This window comes from Silurus meridionalis, chromosome 15 (genome assembly GCF_014805685.1).
Source record: "Silurus meridionalis isolate SWU-2019-XX chromosome 15, ASM1480568v1, whole genome shotgun sequence".
Lineage (NCBI taxonomy): Eukaryota > Metazoa > Chordata > Actinopteri > Siluriformes > Siluridae > Silurus > Silurus meridionalis.
The window spans coordinates 2,067,501-2,080,299 of NC_060898.1; the positions used below are offsets into that span (position 1 = coordinate 2,067,501).

General features: G+C 40.3%; 1 protein-coding gene across 1 annotated transcript in view; it reads left to right on the top strand.

Annotated features, from left to right (window-relative positions):
- Positions 1-4,484: 4,484 nt before the first annotated feature.
- LOC124398372 (synaptic vesicle glycoprotein 2C) overlaps positions 4,485-12,799 on the top strand; it is a 33,914-nt gene continuing 25,599 nt past the window's right edge. The window contains exons 1-2 of the mRNA XM_046868519.1: positions 4,485-4,708; positions 11,931-12,644. Of these exons, the coding sequence (XP_046724475.1) occupies positions 12,062-12,644 (583 nt within the window). The 5' untranslated portion in view covers positions 4,485-4,708; positions 11,931-12,061. The remainder of the gene's footprint in view (positions 4,709-11,930; positions 12,645-12,799) is intronic.

Here is a 12,799-nt window from a genome sequence, read left to right on the forward strand (position 1 = left end):
GGTTGCTCCAGCCCCAGTCACGTCCCACCTCATGAAGATTGTGGACCTTAAAAGAAGTAGATGGCGACCCCACAAACATCCCGAACCATCTAGAGACGCACCAGCGCCAATTGGATCTCACTTCATGTGGAGTTTGGACACTGGACCTCCTAGAGTGTTTGAAGGATCTGTCATGGAGAGAATTAAGGGCCTTGCTCAAGGGCCCAACAGTGGTGCCTTTCTATCTATCTATCTATCTATCTATCTATCTATCTATCTATCTATCTATTATGTAATTCACATCACACACAACTATTTGCATGTAGGTCAGAACATCCTCAATCATATGAGAAAGCTGCTGATATACTGTAGTTTTATTAAATGTAGATATAAATGGATAAAAAAAGCGTTGATCTTTAAGGCGTGAATTCGTTGCAGACATTTGGCAAATGTGTGTGTGAACAAAATAATCAATGTTGGGGAACAAATTACTGGAATAATACGTGAGAGACTACATGCTGTAACAGGGCTGATCAGGGTGACAAGGAAACAGGTGTAAGTGATTAGTGACATGTGACGAGGTCATGTGAGATGTGGAGACTGATAGGAGATGTGCTGTTGGTTCTAGGCATAATCCTAACAGTTACCTGATGGAGTCGTCTCTTATTCTTTAAAATCTCCCAGAAGACCACTACTGAGTGCTACTGGTATAAATACGACTGATACTTTCAATGACCTTAAAGTCTACAAAATATAGCTAAGCTGCGATTTCCGAGGCGCGATCGATGGTAAAAATGGCGTAAATGCACTTCTCTGTTCTTTTCCTCATGTCTGGATGGTGTAATTAACCTTTGTGTCACCTTTTATACTTACCCAGAGTGCACTGGGGCCCGGTGACTTCCTAAAGGACCATTCATACTGTGTGTATGTGTGTGTGTGTGTGTGTGTGTGTGTGTGTGTGTGTGTTTGGTGTGGAAAGGTAGACTCAGCACAGTGACACAGTGATGTACGGGTTGGGATTCAGACGTGTGGTTCTGCTGACGAGCAAAATATTTTTTTCCCTGTAATTTGTTATAAAAACACTACAAATAAGAAACTAAAACAGAACAGACTTTTTGACATTCTATATACAACAGAACAAATAAAATGGTTTGGATTTGGTTTGCAAACCTCTTTTTTAAGCACACAAACATGATTCTTGATTCTGATTGGTCAGATGTTGTTCATTAAAATGCAAATCACCTATTATATTCATTCTCTTGTTGTTACGTTAACGTTTCTATAGTAACGGCTCACACTCGGTCAAGTCACTGTGTATTTATAACTATAACTATGTGTGTGTTTGAGTGGGTGTTTAGGTGTGTGTTTGTGTATTTCTGTAGGTATTTAGGTGTGTGTTTGTGTAGGTGTTTAGGGGTGTATGTGTGTATGTATATTTGTATAGGTTTGTAGATGTGTAGGTATTTAGGTGTGTGTTTGTGTAGGTGTTCAGGTGTGTGTGTATTTGTATAGGTTTTAGATTTTAGGTATTTAGGTGTGTGTTTGTGTAGGTGTTTAGGGGTGTAGGGCTTTATTTGTGTATGTGTATAGGTGTGTAGGTGTGTAGGTATTTAGGTGTGTGTTTGTGTAGGTGGTTAGGTGCTTGTATATTTGTATAGGTTTTAAGATGTAGGTATTTAGGTGTGTGTTTGTGTAGGTGTTTAGGTGTTTATGTGTGTATGTATATTTGTATAGGTTTGTAGATGTGTAGGTATTTAGGTGTGTGTTTGTGTAGGTGTTCAGGTGTGTGTGTGTATTTCTATAGGTTTTAGATTTTAGGTATTTAGGTGTGTGTTTGTAGGTGTTTAGGGTGTTGGGCTTTATGTGTGTATGTATGTTTATAGGTGTGTAGGTATTTAGGTGTGTGTTTGTGTAGGTGTTTAGGTGTTTATGTGTGTATTTCTGTAGGTATTTAGGTGTGTGTTTGTGTAGGTGTTTAGGTGTGTGTGTATTTGTATAGGTTTTAAGATGTGTAGGTATTTAGGTGTGTGTTTGTGTAGGTGTTTAGGTGTTTATATGTGTATTTCTGTAGGTATTTAAGCGTGTGTTTGTGTAGGTGTTTAGGGGTGTAGGGGTGTATTTGTGTAGATGTTTAGGTGTTTAGGTGTGTAGGCGTGTGTGTGCGAGGTGAAAATGGAGCGGATGAAAGTGAAATGAGACGTTTTGCAACACAGTAAAACAGCAAGCAATTAAAAGCCTCACTGTCCACCCACAGGTGTTCCAAACCCCACTACCGTATGTGTGTGTGTGTGTGTGTGTGTGTGTGTGTGTGTGTGTGTGTGTGTGTGTGTGTGTGTGTGTGTGTGTGTGTGTGTATGTGTGCGTGCACAGGGATTTTAGTCCTGTACCAGTGATGGCGGATGCAGTAGCTGTGTGTGTGTGTGTGTGTGTGTGTGTGTGTGTGTGAGAGAGAGTGTGTGTGTGTGTGTGTGTGTGTGTGTGTGTGTGTGTTAAAGGGAATTTATATACGTAGAATGAAGAAAAGAAAACAGATTGTTTGAAAATTAAATTTTATTTTGCTTTGACAGTGTTCACTTCCTGACTGCAGCCCATCTGTTACTCTGCACTGACAGCACACACACACACACACACACACACACACACACACACACACACGAGTTTCTGTTAGCAGACCTGTTGTTTGTCCTGATGTTTTCAGTCACAGGTTCGCTGTACAGATCATGGTGTCTGCTCTCTTCTGTCCTTATTGAAGTAGAACTGATGGGCTCTTTCCCAGCATGCTTTGCTGCTGGCTGTGATCTCTGCTCCACTGCTCTGGCTCGTCTCCAGCAGGAAGGCAAAGTTCTTCAAGACCATCAGCTAATGAGAGGCAGAACAGATCCCCTGAGCAGCTGCTCCTCACTTTGGAAAGACACTATGACACAGAGAAGAAGTGTGTGTGTGTGTGTGTGTGTGTGTGTGTGTGTGTGTGTGTGTGTGTGTGTGTGTGTGTGTGTGTGTGTGTGTGTGAGACTGAGTGACAGCGTAAGAAAGAGGAAGAAGCGTACAAGTTTTTGGGCATATGATTAAATCCCATAATTTGTGTGTGTGTGTGTGTGTGTGTGTGTGTGTGTGTGTGTGTGTGTGTGCCTGTTTAAGAGCCATGGAGAGTTCCTGACTGCTAAAAGTGACAGCTGTTCTAGGAGCTGAATGAAAGGCATTAGCATATTTTATTTGAGAACATTAGAGAAGGGAAACCCTCCATCCTTCCTCCTTCCTCCTTCCTCCGACTTCATCTGGGTTCTTCCTTCCAGATGGCTTTATTATCGCACAGGGGAGAGCGCATCGTTCACTTTGTTTTGGAAATGCTCATCTGATTCCAGCTGGATGAGATCTGTGAGCTTCTCGGAGGCTTACTGCTCTCTGGAGGAAAGTTCTAGTCCTGAAGTGTGGTTCTTAAGGATGAGAGTCATTTTACAGACCACCATACAGTATTATCCCCTCTCACATACACACACACACACACACACATATACAACCTGCACGCAACAAAACACACCATGTGCTCTTTAATATGAATGCTCTTATCCAAGGGTACTTCAAAGGTTCTTTAAAAGTTCTTCTTTACACTTTATTCATAGTATCTTAAAAGGATGAGGTCAATCATGGGTAGTTTTACTTCTGCCTCCAGCAAACCCTGGTCCTAATCTCAAGTTATTGTCTGTGTGGAGTTTCAAAGTTCTTCAGGTTTCTGTATGGGTTTCCTCAATTTTCTCTCCCAAAAACGTATAAAATAAGATCATTATGTGCATCTTGAACATTTCACTCCACATTTAGTCTCCATTTATAGTTACCTCCACTCTTCTGGGAAGATATTTCACTAGATTTTGGAGTGTGGTGGTACAAATGTAAGTGAGGTGAGGAGGCCTGAGGTGCTGTGAGAGCCAAAATTCATTGAAGTCGGAGCTCGATAGCAGGCCACTCAAAATCATGCACTCCAAGCAATGTTCTTTAGGGAGGAACCAGACATGGACGGGAAGGTCAGGTGTCCCAATACTTTTGGTCTACCCACTACTGACCCTCATTATTGGCATGTTTAAGATGTTTTCTGTGTGTGTGTGTGTGTGTGTGTGTGTGTGCAGTAAAGGACTTTAACCTGTAGGTTCCTCCACGGTCAGGAACCGGAATCACCGGTGCTTGTGTGCGTGCGTGTGTGTGTGTGTGTGTGTGTGTGTGTGTGTGTGTGTGTGCGTGAGCTTGAAATAAGCAGGTGATGCTGCTACTTTATTAACAATGTAACAATAGCAATAATATTAATTAACGATTATAATGATGATGATGATGATGATGGTGGTGGTGGTGGTGATGATGATGTGAAACATGAGGAAGAAAAAGAATCGTGACTTAGAAAAAAGCCCACAGGGACACAACTATTGATTGCATCCTCCACCCCCACCTCTCTCTCTCTCTCTCTCTCTCTCTCTCTCTCTCTCCTCATTTCCTTTCCTCTTTTTCTCCAAGTGCTGCAGAGGAGCTGCTTACTGCATCGCGGGGGAGGAAGTACTGTATACACCAGGACATAAGAGGGGAAGAAAAAGAAGGGGGGAATAAGAAAAAGAAAACCAGATAGCTCTTCATCACTCCACACTTCCGTGCAGTGGGATAGCGTTGGGGAAATACCCGGGTGAGAGGACGCGCGCGCGCTCTGCTGGATCCCCGCTGCGCTTAATTTTTTGCTTCTATTGCACCGGTAAGTTCCTGCTATATGTGTGTGTGTGTGTGTGTGTGTGTGTGTGTGTGCATAAATGTGTGTGTGTTTGTGCATGCTTGTGTTTGTGTCCAAAAAAACAAAAACAAAAGAAATCCCAGCTTTTGAAATTCCGCGTGTGAAGGGAAGGGAGCGGAAGCCGCAATGGGAGCTGTCACGACTTTGAGTGATGCGCGCGCGGGATCACCGATTCCGTGCATGCGGTATTCCATGAGTTATCTCGTGCATTGTCTCGTGCATTAACTCGTGCATTGTCTCGTGCATTAACTCGTGTATTGTCTCGTGCATTAACTCGTGCATTGTCTCGTGCATTGTCTCGTGCATCACTTCTATGAAGAACTCCATTTTTTTTTTTAATTGAAGCGTTTGACAGGAACTCGTGTGTGTTTTGCGCGTGCCAAATGCTCAAAAAATCGCTCTTGTACTTTTACACAGCAGTGCCAGTGAGAATAAAAAAAAAAAAAACATGATCTGCACTGGATGCATTAGGATGCATTAGATTTCCTTTTTGAGGTGGAACTAAAATCCCACCTGTGTAAGTACCATGGAGGTACCCAGAAAAGTACAGTGCTATTACCTTTTTTTTTTTAATGGTTTTGGGTTTGCTGACAGCTTAACACTGATACCCATTCCCACAATGCAGAGTTACAACCTTTTTTCACGGTGCATTTACTTTCCCAGGTGAAAGATGTGTTTTAAATGTGCAAAAAACATACCTGTAATAGTATCAACCACCATTTCCCTGAAAAGCCCAATGTAATTCCTGCGAATTTATTTTTCTAGGTTAACGCTGCTGTTATTCCTGATTCTGTTTTGTCGTTTTGTTCTATAATTTTTCCACAAATGTGTATAAAAATATTGTACTTTTTAATGCGACAAAATATACAAAAAAATGCATGTATGCTTCCAACCATTATATAATCGTATACACTTTACAAGGTGAATGTCAGGTACAAAAGAGGTAGTAGACATTACACCACCATGTAAAATGCACATTACTTTCTGTGAATGAGGCCCATATTTTGTCACTGAACTGTAATATACAAGGTACGAAAAACAACAGAGGGAAAAAAGAGAGATGAGGGAAGAAATTGATTTCTGTGTACACGCAATGAGGAGAGCCGAAATTTCATTAAGGGGACGCTGCTTGCGTCATAACCGCGGACTGTGATTGATGCGTTCTCCCTCGTGCTGCTGGTGAAAGAGAAGAGAGAGAGAGAGAGAGAGAGAGAGAGAGAGAGAGGTGGAGTGAATGTTAAAGCATGTACTGCAGCCTTTCCAGCTCCATCACACAGCCCTGTTTCCTTTGCTCAGCAAAAAAATAAGGTTTTATCACAACAGAACATTGTAATTTCGGGATTTAATGTAATTTCCCTGCTTTTAAACCCGAACACACGTCCAGATATGATTTCTATCGAATATAAAGTTGTTTCTTTCGGTAAACACAACATACAGAAGTGAGGGATAATCTACTGAATCGCTAGATTTATGTTTCGGTGAATTTGCTCATATAATAATAACCACCACGGGAGATGCTCGGATTGGATGGTATTCAAATGTGTAATACATATTTAAAAAAATCTATATATTCTTTGATATAATAATTAAATAAAATAAGAAAAATAATCAAGCGTGCAATGAAATCATGTAAGAAGAAATGGTTGTGAAATAAATCTCATAAACATAACATAATCTGGTTTTCCTATAAGGTCATAGAGTATGAAAGAGATATATTGAAATTGAATGCACACCGAGCCAATATTGCTTCAGCACTGCTCTAAAGGTCACGACCTTTAACCCTGTATCAAGAACCATCTCGGTAACACGGCCTTTCCGTTAAATTTTCTCCATATGGTGTCGTCATAAAGTCATATATTTTTTTCACAATCCTGGTTTGTTTGATATCGAGAAAATGATCAGCGTTGTGACGGTAATGTTTAATCAGCAAAGGCCAAAGGGCCTGAGTTTATCAACACAATGCTTTATTACTGATTTCCATCTGTTGGTAATGTATGTTGTCTTTTTGTCTTTTTTACTGTGGTTGTAGAGCTTACACACACACACACACACACACACACACACACACACACACACACACACACACACACAGCTGCCGGGGAGGTTCCTATAGCCATCCATTATCATAGTGCTGGAGGAAAAGGTTCTGCCTTGTCTGCTGTTAAATTAAAAAAATCTGATTGGTCAGAAGATGGTGATTGATCTTTTTTGTAACAGTGGCTCAGACAGTATTACAGGTGTTTGTTCTAATACATTACTCTGTCTGGAGTAACAGATCGTTCACAGGGACTCAGACAGCAGACGTGTCAAAAAACAGGTGAAAAATATTGTATAGACGTTGATGAACAGTGACGTTTTTAGTAAGAAAGGAGTCTCCAGTGTCGGTGCTTCGTAACAGGAGAAAGTTCAATAAAGAAAGGTGAGAGGATGGTAAATAAAGTAACGGTTAAGCTGCTTTATTAACTAAATATTACAAAAGCACTCAATTTTATTATACAATAAATTGGAAAAAAGTAGAACTTCAGCAAAAGTTCTGGTTTAATCCATGTACTCGCTGCAGGTGTGTCACGTAGCTGAGAAAAGCCATTTAGAAAACTGAGTATAAAGTAATCGGGCTCACAGCACAGCCAGATAATCACGAGAAAAAAGTCACAATTATCACAAAAAAAACCCCAGTGTAAAATGGGAAATAACACGTTCAGTATGTTCTGGTTCGTCTTTAGAATATAAATCACATTTTATTCCGATTACAAAGAAAAAGGACTGAATTTAGTGGATGTATTGTGCTATTTGCTAGTGATGCTAAACCTGCTAAAGAAGCTAACAATGCTAATAGTCTGAACAATGCTATACTTAGCAGACAAAAAAAGACATAAAGAAAAATTAATTTCATTTATAATTGACTAGAAGCTTGTTTTATTGTGCTTTTTATTATTGTGACATGTCCAAGAACGCTTAAAAGGGATGTCATAATAGTCCTTGCTAATGCTAACGCTAATAGAATGACGATAGCTTCTGGTTGCTATGTACATGGGGAGCTCGTGAAGTGAAAAACGGTACGAATGAGTGTGAATGTTGCACTGGCGAAAATCTCGATCACACTCGCTCGTTTTTATTTTACATACATTATCTGTGCACATTAATTAGCTTCTCTTTTTTTTTTTTACTATTTTTAGCTAACTAGCGATGTCTTTTCCAACGGTATTCGCAGCAGACATTATGATGGATTGTCTCCATGTGTAATCCTGCGTCCTCTAAAGCTTTTTTTATGTCCTGTGATTAATGGAAGGGCCAGCGGTGACTCTAGCGGCCCACGACAATGGCGTTGTTCGAAACCCCTCAGAAATGTGCTGTTTTGTGCGAGAAAACGGTTCACACTCAAGTCGCTAGCACACTACTGCAGACTCAGGAGTGTGGAAGCTCTTTTGTTTGATATTTATTTATATACTTTTATGCCTTTCTACAGTGCGAGTTCAGCAATCGTTCAGCATAAGATCATAACAGATCACGCTGTGTGACGTGGATCTAATAAACACGTGTATTACACGTATAAAGAATGTACGGTAATAATGCAGGTTAGTAAAGAAGAATAAATTTGTCATCAGAACACTTAGTGTTAAAACATAGAGCTGGATGAGTCGTGTTTTGGAATGTCAAGTGTGTAATGGGGAGCCTGAGGTAAGCCTACTTTAGTGTTAGCTTAGCATAAACGTAGAACTAGCACACATAAACATTCACATACCACATACTGGTTATTGCCTTTATCTATTTCTTTTTTGCCTCAGTGGTATTTAGGTTTAGCTCATCATTTCATGTTTCATTTTTCCCGTCTCTCACTCACTCTTTCTTTTCTCGTATTTCTGCACAGTGTTTCTGTCTCTCTGTCTCCCTATCACTCACACTCTCAGAATTTTTTTTTTCACTGAATGTCTGTCTGTCTCTCCCTCTCTGTCTCTTTCCACTGTCTTTCTCTCTCTATTTCTTTATTGTCTATCCAAATATCTGTCTCTCTATCTGTCTTTCACTCTCTTCTTTAGTCTTTTTTCACTGACTGTCTTTTCTTTACCATCTGTCTGTCTCTCTTTCATGCTTTCTTTCTTTCTCTCTCTATCTTTAAGCCCTTCTTTACTGTCTATTTGTCTGTCTTTCTTTCACTCACTCTCTCTCTATTAGTCTTTTTTACAGTTTGTCTATCTGTCTGTCTGCTTGTCTGCCTTTCACTCTCTTTCAGTCTTTCTTTACAGTCTATCTGCTTGTCTGTCTCTTTTACTCCCTCTCTGTCTTTTTGTTTTCTTTTACAGTCTCTCTGTCTGCCTGCCTGTCTGTCTGTCTGTTTGTCTGTCTGTCTGTCTGTCTCTTTTAATCTTTCTTTATCTATCTGTCTTTCACTCACTCTTTTGTCTTTCGTCACTGACTCTCTCTCTCTCTCTCTCGCTCTCTCTCTCTCTTTCTCTCTCGCTCTCTCTCTCTCTCTGTTATCAGTGACTCTGATGCCAGCAGCACACTTCATCACTGTAATTGAATTTCAAAAAGTTTACATTTAAAGAATGGAGTCTGTTCATATGTGTGTGTGTGTGTGTGTGTGTGTGTGTGTGTGTGTGTGTGTGGAGAGAGCAGGATAGATACATGCATATAAATCACGTGTTTGTGTACCATATATTGCATTTTTGTTTATTGTTGTGTCTTTAGATTTTCTGCTTTTTTGTGTATCTGTATGTATTGCGTCACATGTTTTTTTGTGTTTGTATCTTTTGTATGTGTTACGTACCTTTACGTATATTTGCATATTTGTGCACACCTACTGTAAGATATACATTCTACTTGTTATCTTCGGTCTTCCATTTTAGTGTAAAAATACCTCATGCTAATATGTAATATATGTAAATATTCATATAATTCATTTAATATATATACATACAATTCTGCACCCACTTGGTAATAATTATAACTTTTTTATGCCTCATTATTACTTTTCTCTCCTTTTTCATTTTACTGTGTAATATTGTTTCATGTTTAATATTTTATATTTGTTGTAGTTTGCCTGTAGCCTCGCTAAATAATTTAATTGTACAAACTTACATCTGCACATATGACAAATTAAACTTGAGACTTGTGTGAATCGGGTTTGTGCATATTGATTGTGCATTTGTGTATACTGTTGTGTCTGTTGTTGTTTTTAGATGTGTGTAAATGTGTGCTGCATTGCACCAGCGCAGCTTCAGTGGATCTGTCGTCTTTGAAAAGATGTTTGTGTTTTCCCGGAGATTCAGGCGTTATCCTGAGTCTGTCGATGCACTTACACACACACACACACACACACACACAAACACTCACTAGTGTGTGGGGTTATGTCATATTATTTCTTCAGCCTAACTTTATGTTGAGAGTTATTTGGGAGCATACGCGGACACACACAAGGACTGTGTATAAGAGAAAAAGCACACACACACACACACACACACACACACACACACACACACATACACACACTGCATCTCACACTCACTACACACTCAGAGTTACACGCTGTGTAGGATTTCACCGCTAAATATCTTCACATGCATTGCTTTAGGGTCAAAAAGACTTCTAATTAATTACATACAGACTGTTAAACTTGCTCCTGAGGTAACAGTAACCAATATTCCTTTCCCTTCCTTCTCTTCGGATCTGCCCAATTCATCCCGAAGCCCTACCTCTGGATGGAGTTTTCTTCAAATGGAGAACACTCTGTGCAGCTGGGCATGGTTGAACCTTTAAAATCTAAAGATCTATGAAGCTACTGAGCAACTCAAAAACTTTTAGGATGGAATTGGACTGGAATTAAAATCAAAAGTCTGCTACAATGGCTAAACAGTTTACACAAAGGGTTTTGCATTTAAGCATCACTACATCAATTTATCACTACACATTACACCACAACACCAACAATCATAGAACTGTAATGAATGGACTGTGCCACCTAGATGAGGATGGGTTCCTTTTTCAGGATGTTTTTTTCAGGATTTCTTCCTCATGCCGTCTCAGGGAGATTTTCTTCGCCACAGTCGTGACTGGCACAAACTTATAGGAATTAAACTTATACAGTCTAACTAAATATCCTCTTTATCTCTGTAAAAACAAATAAAAATCAATTTCCAAAACTATAAAACTCACGGCTTCCAAAAACAACAGTCGACAGGAGTGGCATTATCTGCGTTAGCGCTCGTGTCACCTGTTGAGGCCTCAGTGTGACACTTGAGCTTCAAATCGCTTTCAAGCTCTTTGACACATCTCTTCATCTCTTCATCTCTCCATCTCATCTCCATCTGACGTTATTTTCATCTCCTGGTTGCTGTTGTGTCTCTCTTTTATCTCGGTTGACAGTATCAGAAATAGGAGTCGCCGTACACCCCCCCCAACCCTTTATCCGAGCCGGGTGGTTGTCATGGTAACGGGGTGGTCCGGTGCATCTTAGCAATGAAAATATTGTGCTTTTATCTGTGTGGGGACAGAAATGTCTCTGCAATTGTGGAAATGTAGACTCACCCCTCGCAACCGATAAAAAAATTGTAACGCAGCAGTAATTTACTTTTACACGGTATCCTTTTCAATCTTCATTAAGTAACAATTTACTGGAGCTGATTTAATAAATCATTAATTATTCATCGAAGACGGTAGGGGAGGCTTTAATGAGGAGCTGTCGATTGCCGAGGCTTAGGGGCGCTAAAGGTGTGATTACTGCACAAAAGCTGTAAGCTTGTGTTCTTCACTGTACAGAAGATCTACACTACAGTACAGTCAACAATTTACATGGGATAAAAATATTTGGGAAAGATCTGTTTTTTTTTTTTTTACTCGAAAGCGGAGTAGGAAAAGGGAAACCATTTTTTGCCAGATGTTATGACAATTAGCCAATAGGAATGTACCATTTTGCTATTAAATATCAATCAGAATTTGTACCGGCTCGGATTTGATCATTGTGACTTCGTTTTTTTTTTACAAAAAATCAATTTTAGTACATTTTTATCACTAATATATACCTCAAAAGTTGTTTTGTTGCATGTGATCACTTTGCACTAGTTTAATAGACTCTGAACAGATCAGATGCATCTGTTATTTTTTATAAACTTATTAGATTGGGCTTCTACATTTTATTGATATTCTTATCTATTTTGTAAATATAACACATTTTTCTTTTACTTTCCAGGGTGTACCTCTAACTCTTTTGGATGGATCCAACCTAAAAGTAAAGGTAAAGAGGAAGTCGAGTTAAGAGGTCGCAAATCGAGTGCCAGTCTTTTACTTCCAGTTTGAGTTATTTGACGGCAGAAAAAAAAAATGGAGAACACATACAGTGAGAGAACTTCTCTTTCCCGTGGCGCTCGAGATATCGCCAAAGAAGCCAAGCGACATGCGGTCAAAAAGGTCAACAAAGCCATAGACAGGGCAACGGATGAATACTCAGGCCGCACGTATCATCGGTTCGAAAACGACGATGAAGACGAGGGCGGAGATGAGAACCGCTATTACAACCAGGACGGTCAGGCGCACCAACACGAGGACGATGAAGGATCCAGTGACGCCACTGAAGGCCATGACGATGAAGACGAGATCTACGAGGGAGAGTACCAGGGGGTTCCTGGCACCGGGGACGGACAGGTGGCTATGGGGCGGCCGGTAGCTGATGGTACGAAGGACAGGAAAGAGCTGGAGAAGGAGCGTGAGGCGGAGGAGGAGGAGCTAGCACAGCAGTACGAGTTGATCATCCAGGAGTGCGGACACGGGCGCTTCCAGTGGCAGCTCTTCTTCGTACTGGGGTTGGCGCTCATGTCCGACGGCGTGGAGGTTTTCGTGGTTGGGTTTGTGTTGCCTAGCGCCGAGACGGACATGTGTGTGCCCAACTCTGGAGCAGGGTGGCTGGGTGAGTGAGAGGACATCAACATACTTAACACAACACCAAAGAAATAAAAATGAGCCACATAATATTTTTTCTAAGTGTCTGGATGTTTTTCAGTTCTCACCTACCTTTAATCTGTTCCCTGTACCAATTTAGATTACACTTAATATTAGACAGGG